Below are 22,633 nucleotides of genomic sequence, written 5' to 3' on the forward strand. Positions count from 1 at the left end.
TTGATGATTAAAAGCTCTGCTGTATCTAATCCTACTGCGAGGTCCTGCCCGCTGAGCGGCTGTATCTAATCCTACTGCGAGGTCCTGCCCGCTGAGCGGCTGTATCTAATCCTACTGCGAGGTCCTGCCCGCTGAGCGGCTGTATCTAATCCTACTGCGAGGTCCTGCCCGCTGAGCGGCTGTATCTAATCCTACTGCGAGGTCCTGCCCGCTGAGCGGCTGTATCTAATCCTACTGCGAGGTCCTGCCCGCTGAGCGGCTGTATCTAATCCTACTGCGAGGTCCTGCCCGCTGAGCGGCTGTATCTAATCCTACTGCGAGGTCCTGCCCGCTGAGCGGCTGTATCTAATCCTACTGCGAGGTCCTGCCCGCTGAGCGGCTGTATCTAATCCTACTGCGAGGTCCTGCCCGCTGAGCGGCTGTATCTAATCCTACTGCGAGGTCCTGCCCGCTGAGCGGCTGTATCTAATCCTACTGCGAGGTCCTGCCCGCTGAGCGGCTGTATCTAATCCTACTGCGAAGTCCTGCCCGCTGAGCTGCTGTATCTAATCCTACTGCGAGGTCCTGCCCGCTGAGCGGCTGTATCTAATCCTACTGCGAGGTCCTGCCCGCTGAGCGGCTGTATGTAATCCTACTGCGAGGTCCTGCCCGCTGAGCGGCTGTATCTAATCCTACTGCGAGGTCCTGCCCGCTGAGCGGCTGTATCTAATCCTACTGCGAGGTCCTGCCCGCTGAGCGGCTGTATCTAATCCTACTGCGAGGTCCTGCCCGCTGAGCGGCTGTATCTAATCCTACTGCGAGGTCCTGCCCGCTGAGCGGCTGTATCTAATCCTACTGCGAGGTCCTGCCCGCTGAGCGGCTGTATCTAATCCTACTGCGAGGTCCTGCCCGCTGAGCGGCTGTATCTAATCCTATCGTGAGGTCCTGCCCGCTGAGCGGCTGTATCTAATCCTACTGCGAGGTCCTGCCCGCTGAGCGGCTGTATCTAATCCTACTGCGAGGTCCTGCCCGCTGAGCGGCTGTATCTAATCCTACTGCGAGGTCCTGCCCGCTGAGCGGCTGTATCTAATCCTATCGTGAGGTCCTGCCCGCTGAGCGGCTGTATCTAATCCTACTGCGAGGTCCTGCCCGCTGAGCGGCTGTATCTAATCCTATCGTGAGGTCCTGCCGGCTGAGCGGCTGTATCTAATCCTACTGCGAGGTCCTGCCCGCTGAGCGGCTGTATCTAATCCTACTGCGAGGTCCTGCCCGCTGAGCAGCTGTATCTAATCCTACTGCGAGGTCCTGCCCGCTGAGCGGCTGTATCTAATCCTACTGCGAGGTCCTGGCCTCTAAGCGGCTGTATCTAAGGGCCGGCTCACACCAGCGTAATTTCATTGCGTATTCCGCACCCATAATACGCGGTGAATGGAGTCAATAAAGGACACGGACTTTCATTGATCCATTCACACTTGCGTATATTCATTGCGTATAATAAAAGAACGCAGCGTGTTGTATTATGCGCGATGGAGCCCTATTATTCTATATGGGTGCGTAACAAAAGCTGTACATACGCAACTACATTGCATCTGTGCGATATTTATACTCGGGGCCACTAAGCGACAGAACAGGAAATTATAAACGAAAATGAAACAAGTCAGACGCCGCGTGGCTACAACACGTGGCGGTACAGCGGCTCACACCGTGCTGCACGCAGCATTTTACAGTCGCTGCAGTGTCGCTTGCAAGGTTGTGGCGGTGAAGTTCTGCGCTCGTCCTCCCTACGGACCTGGCAGCAGTTAAATGGCCCATTGTATATAAGGGTGCGGGCAGCGATTGGGGGTTGCTGTTCGCTATGACGCTATTGTTCTGTGCGGCGTGTGGGAGGCGGTGGATTGTTGCTGGCAACATTTCTGTGATTACCGCTGTATCTGCGCTATTCACCGTGTACCGCGAGTAGAACTGTTGGCGCTGCTGGCTGTGAACCAACATGGGGTATACAGTAATTGTGGGGATCGATCAGGGTGGCGCCATACAATGCAGTTTTTTGCAAGGGGGGGGTGATGCCAAGCTTCTATATACACATAGAGCCGGACATTACACAGCTCTCCTGTATACTACCTTATGTGCACGTGTATCTAACTGAGGCGGGTGGGGCTTGGATACCTCCTGTGAGGAGTCAGTAATTAGGTAAACATCTAAAATAGTTTCGCCTTGATGAGCCACAATTATCTTGTGTGCGATGTCACGGTCATTTATTACATCCTCAGCCCTGATTTGATAGCATCTTCTATTGGAATGAAAGAAAACCTTCAGGCTGCTTTTTCACGTGGCGGAATTGCAGCAGAAATTCTACAACACTGATTACGGCATGTAAGAGGTTAACAGCGGGGATCAGTGCTCTCACCAATCCCCGCTGTGGCTGCAGGAGGCCGGCTGTCTCCCGCTAGGAATGGTGTGCGCTCAGTTTTTGTGTCCATGCCATCCATCAGAGATAAGGGTCTGCCCACTTAAGGGTGCGTTCACATGGAGCTGATTTTTATGCAGATTTCCGTCAGTTTGCATTCAGTTGAAAGAGTGAAATCTGCATTAAATAAGCGACATGTGATCACACCCTAAGGGCTTATTCACACAAACGTATATCGGTTGGGTTTTCACGCCCGGCCGATATACAGGGAGTCTCTCTCTGCAGGGGGAGGTGGCTGGAAGAGCCGGGAGCTGCGCATTAAGCTCCCGACCCCTCTCCGCCCCTCGGGACTATTTGCAATGAGAGGCGGCGGGGCGGAGATAAGTCCCGGGACTTAGCTCCGCCCTTGTTTAGCCTCCTTCCATTGCAAATAGCGCTGAGGGGCAGAGAGGGGGCGGGAGCTCAGTGCACTGCTTCCGGCTCTTCCAGCCTCCTCCCCCTGCAGAGCGGGACGCCGTATATCGGCCAGCGTGAATACCCGGCCGATATATGGTCGTCTGAATAAGCTCTAAGGCTGGGTTCACACAGGGCGGATTTGCCGCAGAATTTCGTTGCGGCTGCTAATCCCGATATTAGCCAGCCATATGGACTAGATTTGTCAAAAATCTCATCCACACGGGGCGGATAATCTATCGCGGCAAAGCCAGCATTAGGTGGCGCTGTGGCGCAGATTCCAGAGATGCAGCATGTCAATTTTTTTTTTTTCCGTTGTGGCCTCGCACCTTTCTATAGGAGAGCCGTCCACAACGGAAAAGCATGTGGCAAAGCCGCTCTAAACGGTTTTGAAGCTGCACGTATCCCGCGGAAATCTCTGTGTGATCCCAGCCTAATAATGATTTTTACCACATACACAGGGGAGTTTATTTTTTTCCCCTTACCAAAAAGTAAGCAAAAACAGAACTTCTAAAACAAAGGGTTAATTTGATCCCACTGCTTTACGGAAAAGTATATGACGTTCTACTCTAGCCACAGTCAAAGCTCCACAGCAGAGATGGTCTCATATAGACAGTGAACGAACAGTGAGACGTGAGGTTGTACACCTAACAGGAAGGCCGCAGAACTGTCAGTGCAGCTTTGGATGTGACAGGAGTATAAGTCATGCTGTAACTTTTTTGGTTTTCTGCTCTGTGTGTGTGATCTCAGTGGTGGCGAGGAGGAGGTGGGCGCTGGTTCATTGTATGCGGCACTTCTACTCCACAGCTGGGTGTCACAACTAATGGCCTCGAGTTGCCTGGCACGGGTTTCTTGCTCGGTTGGCCCAGAAATCATCTGGTGGGTACATAAGAGTGGAGCCAGGCTGCTACCAGCTGCCTCCAGCTGCTCTGTAATATGAGAGTCACATGACCCAGCACATTCCAAGTGACCATCCGGGCATCCTACACGCTGGAGAGAAATGAGATGCCCACAATCCATAAACAGCAGCGGGCAGCACGTGCCAGGAATGAATGACATTAACCCCGGGTCACTGCTGTTCACGCCTCCACCCGCTCGGCCTCATTCTCTCCACGAATAAAGCCTCAATGCATATAACATTCAAATACTTTACTAACTTCGTACCGGTTATATCATGACTTCCACTCCAGCCACATTCAAAGCTGCGCCACAATTCTGCATTCAGGGATCTCTGTCAGAGCTCTTAAAGGGGTTTTCCAAGGAAATACTATTGATGACCTAGTTGATCAGCTGGGGTCTATCGCTTGGGACCCTGACCGATCAGCTGAGCGGGCGAATGTTGTCAGCACCACAATATACAGAGTTTGGAGCGGAAAACTCAGCGCCAAACTCTGTTTAGTGGCCGGCCTGTGTAACTGTAGGCACAGCTCCCATTGATTTCAATGAGAGCCGTACCGGCCACTACATGGGAGGTCAGCATGGAGACCAGCTCAAAATACACAGAGGTCGGAATGAAAGCCTCCATGCCAACATCCTTACAGTGGCCGGCGCTTGTAACTGCAGGCACGGCTCTCATTGAAATCAATGGGAGCCGTGCCTGCATTTACAACTACTATAATACTGCCCCCTATGTACAAGAATATAACTACTATAATACTGCTCCCTATGTAAGAATATAACTACTATAATACTGCCCCCTATGTACAAGAATATAACTACTATAATACTGCTACTATGTACAAGAATATAACTACTATAATACTGCTCCTATGTACAAGAATATAACTACTATAATACTGCCCCCTATGTACAAGAATATATCTACTATAATACTGCCCCCTATGTACAAGAATATATCTACTATAATACTGCCCCCTATGTACAAGAATCTAACTACTATAATACTGCCCCCTATGTACAAGAATATAACTACTATAATACTGCCCCTATGTACAAGAATATAACTACTATAATACTGCTCCCTATGTACAAGAATATAACTACTATAATACTGCCCCCTATGTACAAGAATATAACTACTATAATACTGCCCCCTATGTACAAGAATATAACTACTATAATACTGCCCCCTATGTACAAGAATATAACTACTATAATACTGTCCTCAATGTACAAGAGTATAACTACCATAATACTGCCCCCTATGTACAAGAATATACTAGAATATGGTCTCCTATGTACAAGAGTATAACTACCATAATACTGCCCCCTATGTACAAGAATATACTAGAATATGGTCTCCTATGTACAAGAGTATAACTACTATAATACTGCCCCCCTATGTACAAGAATATAACTACTATAATACTGCCCCCTATGTACAAGAATATAACTACTATAATACTGCCCCCTATGTACAAGAATATAACTACTATAATACTGCCCCCTATGTACAAGAATATAACCACTATAATACTGCCCCCTATGTACAAGAATATAACTACTATAATGCTGCCCCCCTATGTACAAGAATATAACTACTATAATACTGCCCCCTATGTACAAGATTATAACTACTATAATACTGCCCCCTATGTACAAGAATATAACTACTATAATACTGCCCCCTATGTACAAGAATATAACTACTATAATACTGCCCCCTATGTACAAGAATATAACTACTATAATACTGCCCCCTATGTACAAGAATATAACTACTATAATACTGCCCCCTATGTACAAGAATATAACTACTATAATACTACCTCCTATGTACAAGAATATAACTAGTATAATACAGCCCCCTATGTACAAGAATATAACTAGTATAATACAGCCCCCTATGTACAAGAATAAAACCACTATAATACTGCCCCCTGTGTACAAGAAAATAACTACTATAATACTGCCCCCTATGTACAAGAATATAACTACTATAATACTGCCCCCTATGTACAAGAATATAACTACTATAATACTGCCCCCTATGTACAAGAATATAACTACTATAATACTGCCCCCTATGTACAAGAATATAACTACTATAATACTGTCCCCTATGTACAAGAATATAACTACTATAATACTGCCCCCTATGTACAAGAATATAATTACTATAATACTGCCTCCTATGTACAAGAATATAACTACTATAATACTGCCCCCTATGTACAAGAATATAACTACTATAATACTGCTCCTATGTACAAGAATATAACTACTATAATACTGTCCCCTATGTACAAGAATATAACTACTATAATACTGCCCCCTATGTACAAGAATATAACTACTATAATACTGCCCCACATGTACAAGAATATAACTACTATAATACTGTCCCCCATGTACAAGAATATAACTACTATAATACTGCCCCCTATGTACAAGAATATAATTACTATAATACTGCCCCCTATGTACAAGAATCTAACTACTATAATACTGCCTCCTATGTACAAGAATATAACTACTATAATACTGTCCCCTATGTACAAGAATATAACTACTATAATACTGCTCCCTATGTACAAGAATATAACTACTATAATACTGCCCCCTATGTACAAGACTATAACTCCTATAATACTGTCCACTATGTACAAGAATATAACTACTATAATACTGCTCCCTATGTACAAGAATATAACTACTATAAAACTGCTCCCTATGTACAAGAATATAACTACTATAATACTGCCCCCTATGTTCAAGAATATAACTACTATAATACTGCCCCCTATGTACAAGAATATAACTACTATAATACTACCTCCTATGTACAAGAATATAACTAGTATAATACAGCCCCCTATGTACAAGAATAAAACTACTATAATACTGCCCCCTGTGTACAAGAAAATAACTACTATAATACTGCCTCCTATGTACAAGAATATAACTACTATAATACTGCCCCCTATGTACAAGAATATAACTACTATAATACTGCCCCCTATGTACAAGAATATAACTACTATAATACTGTCCCCCATGTACAAGAATATAACTACTATAATACTGCCCCCTATGTACAAGAATATAATTACTATAATACTGCCCCCTATGTACAAGAATCTAACTACTATAATACTGCCTCCTATGTACAAGAATATAACTACTATAATACTGCCCCCTATGTACAAGAATATAACTACTATAATACTGCCCCCTATGTACAAGAATATAACTACTATAATACTGTCCCCCATGTACAAGAATATAACTACTATAATACTGCCCCCTATGTACAAGAATATAATTACTATAATACTGCCCCCTATGTACAAGAATATAACTACTATAATACTGCCCCCTATGTACAAGAATATAACTACTATAATATTGCTCCCTATGTACAAGAATATAACTCCTATAATACTGCCCCCTATGTACAAGAATATAACTACTATAATACTGCTCCCTATGTACAAGAATATAACTACTATAATACTGCTCCCTATGTACAAGAATATAACTACTATAATACTGCTCCCTATGTACAAGAATATAACTACTATAATACTGCTCCCTATGTACAAGAATATAACTACTATAATACTGCCCCCTATGTACAAGAATATAACTACTATAATACTGCCTCCTATGTACAAGAATATAACTACTATAATACTGCTCCTATGTGCAAGAATATAACTACTATAATACTGCCCCCTATGTACAAGACTATAACTCCTATAATACTGCCTCCTATGTACAAGAATATAACTACTATAATACTGCTCCCTATGTACAAGAATATAACTCCTATAATACTGTCCCCTATGTACAAGAATATAACTACTATAATACTGCCCCCTACGTACAAGAATATAACTACTATAATACTGCCCTCTATGTACAAGAATATAACTACTATAATACTGCCCCCTATGTACAAGAATATAACTACTATAATACTGCCCCCCTATGTACAAGAATATAACTACTATAATACTGTCCTCTATGTACAAGAATATAACTACTATAATACTGCCCCCTATGTACAGGAATATAACTACTATAATACTGCCCCCTATGTACAGGAATATAACTACTATAATACAGCTCCCTATGTACAGGAATATAACTACTATAATACAGCTCCCTATGTACATGAATATAACTACTATAGTATTAGAGGGGTTTTCCATACTATTGATCGGCCAGGGTCTGTTGCTCGGGACCCCAACCGATCAGCTGGGCGGGCGCATGTTGTCAGCGTTGGAAATAAACAGAGGTTGGAGCGGAAGTCTCCACGCTGACATCTGTGTAGTGGCTGGCACTTGTAACTACAGCAGGCTCCCACTGATTTCAATGAGAGCTTTGCCTGCAGTTACCAGTATCGGCCACTACGTGGGAGGTCGGGTCAGAGACTTTCGCACCGACCTATGTGTATTTGGAGCAGAAGTCTTCGCGACGACCTTCTATGGAAGCCATGGCTGCTGTTACAAGCGACGGACCCCGGATGATCAACTATTGATGACCTATCCTGATGATAGGTCATCAATAGTATTTGCATGGAAAACCCCTTTAAATGGTTTGTCTAGGGTTAGAAATGCATGGTTGCTTTCTTCCAAACACAGCGCCACCCTTGTCCATAGAGTTATGCCTGATATTGCAGTTTAGCTCCATTGAAGTCAATGGGAATTGAGCTGCAATAACACACAATCTATGGACAAGTGTGGTGTTGTGTTTGGAAGAAAGGAGCCATGTTTTCCTAGCCCTGGGCAACCCTTTTAGGTCACATGTATGACAGTATAGTGAGGATGAACTAGAGTCTAAGGGGTGACTGCAAAAATGTGAATGCAGCTTTGGGTGTGACTAGAGTATAACATGTCATTCCTTCTGCAGACTTGCTGCTGCATCCAGTGTTTTATGGTTGTAGGCCCGAGGCTGCAGGGCCCATATTCTAGCATTTCTCCACCTAAATAGCTTTGTGCATCCTTTTTAAGGCAATGACTGCCATTTTGTTTAACTCTGTCTTGCCCAGGTATAGTTTAAGAAGTTCTCACCCGAAGTGCAGCTGACCGGCGGGCAGTCCTGGGGAGGATCACTCTGAGGGTGAGTAGTAAAAGTTTGTGAAGTTTACATGACACAGGCGGCTGCAATGAGACAAGTGTCATGCAGCAGATGTGCAGGCCATGATGTGACGCTGCAGAGCAGCTGCTGCCCTGCACCACCTGTCACCGCGGGGAAACTCTCTGATGATTTCCACCAAAATTCTCAACCCTGAACCCAGGAGTTGTGTTACCATCACCAAGTGTAAACAGCAGGTGCTGCCAGCTGCCCCCACACCCCAGAATACAGGGGAAAATAGGCTTGTGCTAATCTAATGCCAAGGGAAAGCATATGAGGTAGGTCACATGACATCTATAGGATGACAGTATTATAGTAGTCATATTCTTGTACATAGGGGGGCAGTATTATAGTAGTTATATTTTTGTACATAGGGGGGCAGTATTATAGTAGTTATATTCTTGTACATAGGGGGCAGTATTATAGTAGTTATATTCTTGTACATAGGGGGTAGTATTATAGTAGTTATATTCTTGTACATAGGAGGCGGTATTATAGTAGTTATATTCTTGTACATAGGGGGCAGTATTATAGTAGTTATATTCTTGTACATAGGGAGCAGTATTATAGTAGTTATATTCTTGTACATAGGGGGCAGTATTATAGTAGTTATATTCTTGTACATAGGGGGCAGTATTATAGTAGTTATATTCTTGTACATAGGGGGCAGTATTATAGTAGTTATATTCTTGTACATAGGGGGCAGTATTATAGTAGTTATATTCTTGTACATAGGGGGCAGTATTATAGTAGTTATATTCTTGTACATAGGGGCAGTATTATAGTAGTTATATTCTTGTACATAGGGGGCAATATTATAGTAGTTATATTCTTGTACATAGGGGGCAGTATTATAGTAGTTATATTCTTGTATATAGGAGGAGTATTATAGTAGTTATATTCTTGTATATAGGAGGCAGTATTATAGTAGTTATATTCGTGTACATAGGGGGCAGTATTATAGAAGTTATATTCTTTTACATAGGAGGCAGTATTATAGAAGTTATATTCTTGTACATAGGAGGCAGTATTATAGTAGTTATATTCTTGTACATAGGGGGCAGTATTATAGTAGTTATATTCTTGTACATAGGGGGCAGTATTATAGTAGTTATATTCTAGTACATAGGGGGCAGTATTATAGTAGTTATATTCTTGTACATAGGGGGCAGTATTATAGTAGTTATATTCTTGTACATAGGGGGCAGTATTATAGTAGTTATATTCTTGTACATAGGGGGCAGTATTATAGTAGTTATATTCTTGTACATAGGGGCTGTATTATAGTAGTTATATTCCTGTACATAGGGGGCAGTATTATAGTAGTTATATTATCCTGGTCTACAGTTTTCAGATCAGTTCTATACTGGTGTTAAATTAGGGTCACTTACATCCTAAATATTGAGTTTCTTTTTCCCAGCAACATCTTGATGAAGTCTCGATAGCCGATGGCGTCGCTGCACCCTCCGTTCACTTCATCTATCATCTTTTTTACTTCGAGATGTGTTTTGGGAACTCCGAGCTTCTCCATCATCATCTTGAGTCCCATTATGTCTGGAAGATTTGTCAGTAGATTAGTAGGGAGCAGTGCTGTAACCTCACACAACAATACACACAGATCCAAGCAGACTGTTGGTTGTAATTTGGGGGATGTGGGCAGAGAATTTCCTAGTCACATGATGCAGCTTCCCATTGTGTTACTACTTGGACCACTAAGACATTTTGGAGTCCTCTGTGCTATGAACACCTGAGAAACATTGTATCAATCTTCTGTAAATGGAAAGGACATGTAACGGGTAACAGTCATCAATATATTTATGGGGGCAAACATTCTCTGACGTTTGGCAAGATTCAATTCTCTTTCTGGAAAAGCTGAATGAAAACCAGTAAGGTCCCCATGGCGGCTCCCACCCGGGCTTAGGGCTCATTCAAATGTATGCAGTTCTGGACCGTGAAACTGCTCGTATTTACTGCATATTTGGTCCCTTCTGCTTTCCTTTTTTTTTGTATATGTTTTCGCTGTGTTTTTTATGTAAACCCCGCAGGAAGGACCATTGGATTTCTCTTCTGTAAACATGCAGTGCCTACGCACGTATCATATATATATATATATATATACATACTGCATATTTCTAACGCTCCCATAGACTTGCATGGGTGATTTTGGTCTGCTGCTATTTTTTTCCACCTGCATAAAATACATACGTGAAAAACATATGTTTGCATACCCCTATAGAATTCTATGGGTTTATGCTGTCCGTATTACATGCGTATAAAATATAGATGGCAAATATGCCCATGTGAGTGAGCCCTTGGCGTTCAGGAATGCACACGTATCACTGTGTACAATGTATAGGGACACCTATTATTCAGGGGTTTGGGGAGTCTGGGTAACATGGCATGTGGGATCAGTGATGGCGGTCGTTGTTGTTGGGGAATAGGCCGGTTATGGCGTCACTTACCGATCTCTCCTTGATCGTTTAAGTCAAATTCCATAAATTTTTCTAGAAGAAAGAACAGTTGATGATGATAATTAGTACACAATGAATCAACTGGTAAACATTGTTACATTGTTTCCTGTTAGGTCACATTTCTTGCGATCGGCTCCTCCCCTCCACACATTCTCGCCCTTATAGCTCCGCATTCCCTGGTTGATACACTGTAGCAAGTCTCTCCAGAACAATGTAAATGACTCCATAATCCTTGATGTGACAAGTATATAAGCAATTAGTACGGGAAAAGCTTGTTATGGTCGCCGTACGAAACTGTCGGGAGCAATGAATCAGTGTGGACGCGCCTATACCACAGACGGCATCAGCACATAGATATGTCAACTGGTGTGTGCGCTATAATCTAGATCTGCGCTTCCTGATCGCTACTTGTCATCCACATTGAGTCAATATATCGAGGGTGGCGGATGCGACACAGGTTACGGGAATACGATGCAGAACATGGAGGTGCAAAAATAGGAACCAATGACCAATGAACTGAATAGGAACAGGGGCAAGCAATTTAGGAAAAGAGTTCGGGCGAGAATAAACCGCCGCGGTACCATAAATAATCCTTAGTCTTAACTAAGGCTAGTAATGGCTGCTGCATGTTTACCTTAGGATAACAATATTTTATGCTTCACATAGAACAGTTTCCATGTTGGCATTACACAACCGTAATAAAGCAGATTAAACTTCTACGCAACGTGTGTGCCACCCCGAGGCCCGCGGGCCGAGTCCGGCCCACCATGTCATTTTATGTGGCCCACGACAAAGTCCAGATGCAGAAGGAGCGGCCCTCTACTTTCAAGAAACCAATGTAATCTTGTAGATATGATGCCTTTTAATGGCTAACAAAAATACATGATGTTACAGCGAGCTTTCAAACCTCTCAGGGTCCTTCCTCAGGTGTAATGGAACAAATCTAAAGACTTCGTTATATTAAAAATGTGTATATGATTTAGTATAACTACATCTTTAGATTTGCTCCATTATGCCTGAGGAAGAACTCTGAGAGGTTCGAAAGCTCGCTATAACATCATGTATTTTTGTTAGTCATTAAAACGTATATCTACAAGATTACTTGGTTTTTCTTACCGAGAACAATCACATTTAGGGCACATTCACACGGACGGATGCATTTACGGTCCATGAAAAACTGAAGCTGTGTGTAATCACTGTGTATTTAGACCTACTTGCTTATTTATTTGCAGGTGCGCAAAAAAACACAAATAATTCAATATAAATCAATGAGGATTATGCTGTCCATGTTATGTTGACTGTGAAAATGCGCTTGACACCCCTGGTCTACACAGAACAGTCTGTTGCAATCTAGCGCACACGATTTGTAAATAACAGAAGACTTCCCACACTCGGCGCAATCCTGTTGCAAGATGCAGATACTCAGAAATTGTCAGGCTCCATATAAGAGGAAGCCCCAGTCTGGAGCTCGCTATTTATTATTTGAGCCTTCCTAATCTGCCCCCAATAGCCAGCGTTGTCTCGCTACCCTACTAGCAGGCCTGCTAATCCTTCAAAGTCAGGCTCTGATCAGCTTTTAGCCCCTTTACACCCCAGAGTCTACATTTACATCCTGGGTGTGCTGGGTTGGTATTAAACAGGGCCAGGAGCCGATCCCGCTCCATATACGGTGGGTGCCGGATGTCTTTTAAGAGATAACACTCGCCCACAACAACCGCAATCTGCATGAACGCTGATCGTGACTGTTAACCCTTTAAATGCCACTGTCAATTCTGACAGTGGCATTTAAATGTCCTGATCGGTAAGCAGACCTCCATGATGAGATTGTGAGGTGACGTTCGGCTGCCATGGCACCCTGGGGCTTTCTGAAGCCCTACCTCTGACGTGGTATAATGCAATACTATGGCCGCCTGCAGACAGCCGGGTCGGATCCGGCTGCGAGAATTCTCGCAGCGGGCCCCGACCCGAGTGCCTGCAGAGAGCAGCGGGGGCACTCATCTTTCCCGCGGCCGGTGAGTGAAGTTTCTGTGCGGGGCTCTGCCAGCCCCGCACAGAAATAGAGCATGCCGCGGTTTGTTTGCCGCGCGAGATTTCGCGCGGCCAAACCGCGGCCGTCTGCATAGGATTGCGTTTGTTAACGCAATCCTATGCAAGCTTCCAGCGGCGGAAATCCCGCCGCAGACTTTCCGCCCGTCTGCAGGCGGCCTATGGTATTATGTTATACTGCAGGAGCAATCAAAATATCACAAGTTCAGCTCCCCTATGGGGACTAAGAAAGCAAGAAAATGTAAAATAAAAAATAAAAAGAAAATACAATGTAATAAAAGTTAAAAAACACCTTTTTTCTCATATTCATAATAAAAATCAAACAAAAAAAACCCCATTGTTATTGCTGCATCCGTGAAAGTCCGATCTATCAAAGTAACGCATTACTTACCCCGTACTGTGAACGCTGTCAGAAAAAATATACACAAGGCTGGAATTGCTTTTTTTGGTTGCTCCGTCTCTAAGAAACTTTTATATAAAACGCAATCAAAAAGTCATATATACTCCAAAATGGTACCAAAAGAAACTAGAGAACATCTTGCAAAAAAAAAAACAAGCCTCCACACAACTACCGGTATACTGACCGAAAAAAAGTTATGGCGGTCGGGGGATGGTGGCGGAAAATAATCAGACTTTTTCCAAAGACATTTTATGTTTTAAAAGTAGTACAGCAAGAAAAAAAAACGATATAAGTTTGGTATCGTCGTAATCGTACTGACCCACAGAATACGGATACGTCATGTATGCCCTTTCAACACCTTCACAATCAATCATGTGACCCTGCCACTCCCTACAGCTCCACCCTCAGACACAGCTGGGACCAATCCACCTGCTTCATGGCAGATGTGCCAGATTGGGAAAGGAGTAGAGTCTAAGGGAGGACCTTTCAAATGTAACCAGGGGTGCCCCAGGTGTGAAATGGCATCCACCGCTCCCCCCCCCCCCCAAAAAAAACATCCCCACTCATTTTACCAAACACATATCTGAACCACTACCACTGAGACTTGTATGAAGTGACAAAGTAATAGTGCCCCCAGTAGTAATAGTGTCCTGCATAATCTACCTCTAGTTGGGCAGCGACCAACAATCACTCACCCCGTTGCTCTTGATCGGAAGTGGTTGCTACTAGGATGATCAGTGTGTGACCCCTGACCTCTCTGACCAGAGTCTGTGCTGAGTTCAGGCCGGAATCTACATGCAGGAACGCAGATGCAGGGGGGTGTAGATGCTAGGAGTCACACTTTGATCACCATAGTGGCACCCGCCAGATAGGAACAATTGGCCGAGTAATTTGAATGCTTGTTGGGTTGTTACCTGGCGGACTCGCAGGCGCTTCTGTCAATTTTTTTTAAACAGCCATTAACATGGCTGGTAAAAAATAATTACTGGCTGCGTGGCAACCCAACACCACCCCTCTGAGATCCTGCAGACCACTGGCCTAACTATAGAGGATGCAGGGGATGCGGTTGCACCCGGGCCCAGGTGCCTTAGGGGGCCCATAAGGCCCAGTACTATGAAAAAAGCATTATAGTTGGGGGCCCTGTTACAGGTTTTGCACTGGGGCCCAGGAGCTCCAAGTTACGCCTCTGCTGCAGACTGAGGTAGCGGGCTCAGGTCACCTCGTGATAGGGGCTCCCCTGCGTGTAACAGAAGTGTTTTGCAACATGCAACGGAATTTGATGCTATAGAAATCCGCACACGTCTGACTGCAGATTGTGATGCAGAATTTTCTGCATGACTGCAAATTCCGCTGTTCCATGTATAAGCCAGAGTGCAGTTGTTTCAATCACATGATGCTTGTCTGGGACTGTGATGTGGAACAATGGTGGTCACTACCAAAGATGACCAGTATTTTCAGATGGCGCTGTGGTCATATGACTGTCAGGGAAGCGGCAGAACAGAACATCTTTCCCCCTGAGAGGTCAGCCCTAGGTAAGTAGTGCAGACGTTGCTTTACATACCACAGAAGGTTTACCTGGAAAACCCCTTTAATGACTGTTAAAGGGAAAGTGCAGTTGAGGTTCTCATATTTCCCATTTCTCTCTTTCTTTCATTGTCGGCTGCCTTTTATACGCAGTGTGCACTCGCAGGTGCGAATGGAAGAATGAAAGTCCATAGTCTTTCATTGCCTCCATTCATCATGTATTACGCAGGGGGGAAAAAAACGTACATAATACGCGGTGACAATCCGCCCGTGTGAATGAGCCGTTAAACCCAGGATTTTTACGATGTGATGCATTTTGCAAGAAAATCACATCCTAGTTCATGCGAATTCACATTCAATAGAAAAAACTTTTCATCGCACTCATGTGAAACTGTCAAGTACTTCCGAGTGCGATGCAATGTTTAACTTGTCCATAGCCTATAATGCGCAAGTTTTCTGCAATATCACAGAAAAGTAGGGCATGCTTCAGTTTTTCTGTCTCGCACTATTAGTGCAAGCGAAAAAATGCCCGTGTCAATTAACCCCTTACTACAATGCACAAGTTCTGTTTTTGTTGCCCAGCATATACATGTTCCCTGAGGGGTATTAGGAGCTGGACACATTACCCTGCTGGGACTGTGAATGAGGGTCCTCTGTGAGGCGTGAGTGGCGATGCGGGCACATGCCCCAGGAACATCCAGTCATGTTATTCCAATGGAATAGTCTTGTATTCTACACTGAAGCGCACAAACAATGGCTGGCATCCCCCGCCGTCCTCTTCAGGCCGTTTCCAGTCCTTGTGAATAATTTGGCGTTTGTTCCCCGTGAGCCGGTGCTGTGAGGTCATGGGGAGAATGAGGGGAACGCTCTTATGTCGGGCCAAGAAACTGGAGATGTGGGCAAGAAAAAGCATACTGAAAAGGATGGGGATTCTTTGGAGTGCTTAAAGGGATACAAACCTGAAAAATGATCCACTCTGACCATTATTTCCTCCAGTCACGTGATCCAGCTCTGCCAATGTAGCGTGTCCTGGATGGGAATTAGTTTGGCGCGGGGTGCCGGCTGCTTTAGTTCCAGCTGAGAAGGAATCTTCCCTTACTATTTTGCCTGCAAAGGAATCCTATAGTCCCCACGCCTAATTAAACCCCGCCCCCGCTTATTTTTATTTTACTTTTTACTCCGTTTTTCGTTTTTTTAAATATTTGTGCCGGTTGTTCTCCGCCTCAGTGGTAATCAGGCGTCATTAAATATGAAAATAACAGCATTATAAACCTGAAGGTGCGGGCGCTGCGGACAGCGAGCTGATAATATCCGCACGACTGGAGACATGCGAAGATCACTACTGACCACGGGCAGCCAAATAATAATCCTCTCCATAGCCTGGCATCTGAAATGCATGGAGAGGTCAATCACACATAGGCTTAGATACAGTAGCTCAGCAGACTGTATCACACATGGTGGGATTTGATACAACAGCTCAGCAGATGGTATCACACATGATAGGATTAAATACAGAGCTCAGCAGACACCATCACACAATAAGCTTAGATACACAGTCAGTATCACACAAGCCAGATGTAGATACAGCAGACAGTAACACCTATGGTAGAATTGGCTACAATAGCTCAGTTGACAGTATCACACATGATCAGATTAGATACAGCAGCTGAGTAGACTGTATCACATATGATAGGCTTAGATACATTGGCTCAGTAGACTGTATCACACATGATCGGATTAGATACAATGGTTCAGCAGACCGTATCAAACATAATATGATTAGATACAACAGCTGAGGAGACAGTATCACATATGATAGGATTAGATACATCGACTCAGCAGATAGTATCACACACAGGCTTAGATACATCAGCTCAGCAGACACTATCAGTATCCCATATAATAGTGTATCGTCACTTAGATACATTCGCTGCTAGTACGGCACTTTGCTTGTTACTGGTGATCTTAAAGTGACCCTCTGGGCCTGGACTAACAAGGATGGCGACGCGGCTTCTCTGACTACCTGATGCACACCTGAGAACACCTGAGAAAAGGTTTAAGTAAACTCTGTCTGCCAGTAAGTGGGTGATGCCTTCCAAGAAAGCAGAACTGGGCAGCGCTCAGCAATTCCTTGAAGGGAAGTCTGGCTCTGCTATAAGAATCAGCAGAAAATGAAAACTTCTGTAACTTCCTCAGTTCATCTCCATCCTCTGCTGGCTGTCAGTGAAGGAAACCTCCTTGTTTATAAGCCATCCTGACATGATGCTTCTCACAGCTGGGGGTTTGGTAGTGTTCATTCTCACGTTATGGGTGCTTAGCAGTGGATTTCATGATTACATCCTCATCAGATCCGCTATCATTTCACATCCACAGCAATGCACAACACATTAAATCTCATCGGCGAGCGGTATGAGCTCGTTCTTCTCACTAATTCCACGCACGAAAATTGCAAATAAACACTGTTGAATTCGGCTAATCTCATGTGGCTCTGCTGGCACATGTTAGTTTTCTGCCACAGACCCACATGTACGTGGGATTGTCACGTCTGCTCACCTTACTATGTATCCAGCCTAGACAATCCCCTGTGGACTGCAGAGTGCTACATGTTCCCTGCACTGATACATTGTAGCAGTTATCAGCACAGATTCAGGGGATTCCTGGACTGATGCATTGTAACAGTTATTGGCACAGGTGCTGGGGATTCCTGCACTGATACATTGTAGCAATTATTGGCACAGGTACTGGGGATTCCTGCACTGATACATTGTAGCAGTTTTCAGCACAGGTTCAGGGGATTCCTGCACTGATATATTGTAGCAGTTATTAGCACAGGTCTTGGGGATTCCTGCACTGATACATTGTAGCAGTTTTCAGCACAGGTCTTGGGGATTCCTGCACTGATGCATTATAGCAGTTATTAGCACAGGTCCTGGGGATTCCTGCACTGATACATTGTAGCAGTTCTCCGCACAGATCCTGGGTATTCCTGCACTGAAAAATTGTAGCGGTTATCAGCATAGGTCCTGGGGATTGATACATTGTAGCAGTTATCGGCACAGGTTCAGGGGATTCCTGGACTGATACATTGTAGCAGTTATTGGCACAGGTGTTGGGGATTCCTGCACTGATACATTGTAGCAGTTAACAGCACAGGTCCTGGGGATTCCTGCACTGATACATTGTAGCAGGTATTGGCACAGGTGCTTGGGATTCCTGCACTGATACATTGTAGCAGTTATTGGCACAGGTGTTGGGGATTCCTGCACTGATACATTGTAGCAATTATTGGCACAGGTATTGGGGATTCCTGCACTGATACATTGTAGCAATTATTGGCACAGGTGTTGGGGATTCCTGCACTGATACATTGTAGCAGTTATTGGCACAGGTGTTGGGGATTCCTGCACTGATACATTGTAGCAGTTAACAGCACAGGTCCTGGGGATTCCTGCACTGATACATTGTAGCAGGTATTGGCACAGGTGCTTGGGATTCCTGCACTGATACATTGTAGCAGTTAACAGCACAGGTCCTGGGGATTCCTGCACTAATACATTGTAGCAGGTATTGGCACAGGTGTTGGGGATTCCTGCACTGATACATTGTAGCAATTATTGGCACAGGTGTTGGGGATTCCTGCACTGATACATTGTAGCAGTTATTGGCACAGGTGTTGGGGATTCCTGCACTGATACATTGTAGCAGTTATTGGCACAGGTGTTGGGGATTCCTGCACTGATACATTGTAGCAGTTTTCAGCACAGGTCTTTGGGGATTCCTGCACTGATGCATTGTAGCAGTTATTAGCACATGTCCTGGGGATTCCTGCACTGATACATTGTAGCAGTTCTCCGCACAGATCCTGGGTATTCCTGCACTGAAAAATTGTAGTGGTTATCAGCATAGGTCCTGGGGATTGATACATTGTAGCAGTTATCGGCACAGGTGTTGGGGATTCCTGCACTGATACATTGTAGCTGGTATTGGCACAGGTGCTGGGGATTCCTGCACTGATACATTGTAGCAGTTATTAGCACAGGCGCTGGGGACTCCTGCAGTGATACATTGTAGCAGTTATCAGCGTAGGTTTTAGGGATTCCTGCACTGATGCATTGTAGCAGTTATTGGCACAGGTGCTTGGGATTCCTGCACTGATACATTGTAGCAGGTATTGGCACAGGTGCTGGGGATTCCTGCACTGATACATTGTAGCAGGTATTGGCACAGGTCCTGGGGATTCCTGCACTGATACATTGTAGCAGATATTGGCACAGGTGCTGGGGATTCCTGCACTGATACATTGTAGCAGTTTTTAGCACAAGTCCTGGGGATTCCCGCCCCACACTACTGCTCCCATCCTCCAGTAACCGGCTTTGTCACAGTGCAAGATTTTGACAGTGGATTCTGATGAACAGTGACATCTGCCATTTTTTACAAGCAGTTTGCCTGTGGATACAGTGTCAGCAGTCAGCCGGAGTAATGAGCGAGCGGCCGCACACTGCTCCGGGCAGCACCGCGACAAAGATGCTGTTCATGTAAATTAATAGCACATCAGTCAATGTCCTTCATAAACCGGATGCATAGAGCGCGGTTAACCTATGGTATTCCAATATCTCAGCAGTCCATCTATATCAGGGTGTCAAACTCCTTTTCACTGAGGGGTATGCTAGCCTTACGGGCCAATTATAATGATATAGTAAGAGCTCGTTTACGTGAGCGTATTTGCACAGCGTATTACGCGTTCAATTTATATGCACTTATTACGTAGTGAATTGAACCCATTGATTTCAATAGGTTTGTTCACATGAGCGTGTTTTTTGCACATGATTGTGTGAAAAAATACATGGCATGACCGATTTTGGTGTGTTCTACAAAAAGCCATTAAAGTGAATATACGAGCGCAAATACACAGGAAGCCTGTATATTAACTGTGTATTAGCGCACAATTTCAATGGGCCTAGCTGTTCTTTATTGCGTGCACAAATGCGCAGTGAAATTGTGCAAATAAAAACACACACCCGACCACCCGAAAACACGGGCATAAGCGGTGTTCAGTTGTATAAGGCTGCTTTCACACGATTTTGTAGACCACACTATAAGGATGGATTTAGACGAGAGTATATCGGCTTGGTTTTCACGCCGAGCCTATATACGGTGTCCTCATCTGCGGGGGGGGGAAGGATGGAAGAGCCAGGGGCAGGAACTGAGCTCCTGCCCCGTCTCTGCCTCCTCTCTGCCCCTCTGCACTATTTGCAATGAAGGGAGGCGGGGCAAAGTTGTGAGAATTAGTCCCGCCCCCATCCCGCCTCTCCCCATTGCAAATAGTGCAGAGGGGCGGAGAGAAGGCAGAGAGGGGGCAGGAGCTCAGAGCACTGCTCCTGGCTCTTCCAGGCCCCCCCCCCCTGCAGAGAGAGACGACGTATATCAGCTGGGCGTGAAAACCGAGCCGATATATGGTGGTCTGAATGCACCCTAAAACACATGTATGTGAAGTCATTGCTTTCCAATGGGTTCTTTCACATGAGCGATGTTTTGTAGGCCGCTACATTGCGAGAATACACAATCGCAGCATGCTTTATACAGCCGCGATGCACAATTATTTTTGGTAGCCCATGTTTTCCTATGGAACCTCTTTATTTATCGCATTGCACAAACTTGCGCTTTTCGTGCGATGTCATTTTAACATTAGAAACTTTTAACTTTCTCCTGACAAAATCGCGCAAGAAATCCCGAGTAGCCGCGGCATGATGCTTTCTTCTTGGGAAAAACGTAGCATCACTGATGCTACAAAATTGCTTTTACATACCAGCGACATGGCAGCGATTTTTTTTTTTTTAAATTTTTTTTAGCAGCGATATGGCTGTGGCCCGTGTGAAAGAGGCCTAAATGTAACTCCACATGCAGTCTAGAAGCTGGAAGCACAGCGGCGGCTCTTGAATCTTCATTCATTTCAGTGACGGGTACAGAGCAGTCATAATATTATATTAGGACGTGCAATTTTAAATAAAATATTGTAATAGTGCGCCGGGGGGCGGCAAGAATCACAGAACTAATAACTGGAGATCTGCTGCGTCGTATCTTTCATTTTCAGACCTTCTTGCTTTTGTAATCAGCGATCTGAGAATTCGCCCCAAGATGTGGTTTGTAGCCCTGTATCAGAATGGGGGGGGGGGGGGGTAAATCTTCATTTTTTGCTGGATTCATGATTTCAGAGTTGATAAGTTTTGCAGCAAGTTCAGTTCTGCTATAGGAAGCACTTTGTCACCTCTGCACACCCAGGAAACACAACTGAGCCGAGAGAGTTTGTGCGTCTGAGGTGGGAAAATCTGCTATGGGGAGTAACCTGATGTGACTCCCTTCCTTCGCCCGGACCCTCATGTCTCAGTGCTGCTCTGTAAGGGCTCCTGGCATAGGTTATAGTAAAGTTGTCAGGTAGTGGACAATGGTAAAAGCAGCGTAAAAATGTGTATAGTTTTTGAACAATTCTGGCAAATTCAACATGCATCAGAATACTGGGGTGAAGTCCTGCTAAGTTCCCCTGAGGGGGTCTAAAAGCTGCAATGTGACCCCAACGTGTAAATACTGTACACACCAAGACTTACTTATCTCTTCTACTGTAATATTTAGTCCAGGTGTTCTAAAAATGTACCAGATTTTTCACAGCGGCCTATTGGTTGGCTTAACCCCTTGGTGATGCGGTCTATTTCGGACCCAGGGACACAATGATTTTTGGGGATTTTCATCTCCACTTTTCAAATGCCAGACCTTTTTTTACTATGAGGGCTTGTTTTTGCGTGGTGAGCTGTAGATTTTACTGATACCATTTTTGGGTTCCATATAATGTATTGTATAACTTTTTTAAAATGTATTTTTATTTTTTGAGGGCAGGGAGAAAAAACACATACATTTTGCCATTGCCTTTTTGCGGTATAATTACATGTAATCACACTAACCTGCACACAAAATAAATTTTACAGGTTGTTACGGATGAGACAATACCAAACGTGTCTTGAAAATTTTTTACGCAAAACGGGGAAAGGGAGTAGAAAGGTATTTTTTTGCTATGTTTAAATAATTTTGTTTTTGATCATTTTAATTTTTTTTTTTACATTCCTGGAGCAAAGTTTAACCTGTGATCTCAAGATTACTCAGATAATACACTGCAGTACTTCTGTGCAGCAGTGTATTATCACTATTCCTGCCTATGACAAGCAGACACAGACACCATTGACTAGAGTCCAGTTGCCACGACCCTCTGTGATTTTATGGTGGAGGACCAACAACATCACAGAGGGATGTTAACATCATGCA

At 44.3% G+C, this 22,633-nt stretch overlaps 1 protein-coding gene across 1 annotated transcript in view; it reads right to left on the reverse strand.

Moving 5' to 3' along the window:
- AIF1L (allograft inflammatory factor 1 like) overlaps positions 1-22,633 on the reverse strand; it is a 58,722-nt gene that overhangs the window by 12,711 nt on the left and 23,378 nt on the right. Inside the window, exons 4-5 of the mRNA XM_066580207.1 lie at positions 11,344-11,385; positions 10,273-10,435 (exon numbers count right to left, since the gene is read on the reverse strand). Of these exons, the coding sequence (XP_066436304.1) occupies positions 10,273-10,435; positions 11,344-11,385 (205 nt within the window). The remainder of the gene's footprint in view (positions 1-10,272; positions 10,436-11,343; positions 11,386-22,633) is intronic.

Source organism: Eleutherodactylus coqui, chromosome 10 (genome assembly GCF_035609145.1).
Source record: "Eleutherodactylus coqui strain aEleCoq1 chromosome 10, aEleCoq1.hap1, whole genome shotgun sequence".
In the NCBI taxonomy this organism is placed as follows: Eukaryota; Metazoa; Chordata; class Amphibia; order Anura; family Eleutherodactylidae; genus Eleutherodactylus; species Eleutherodactylus coqui.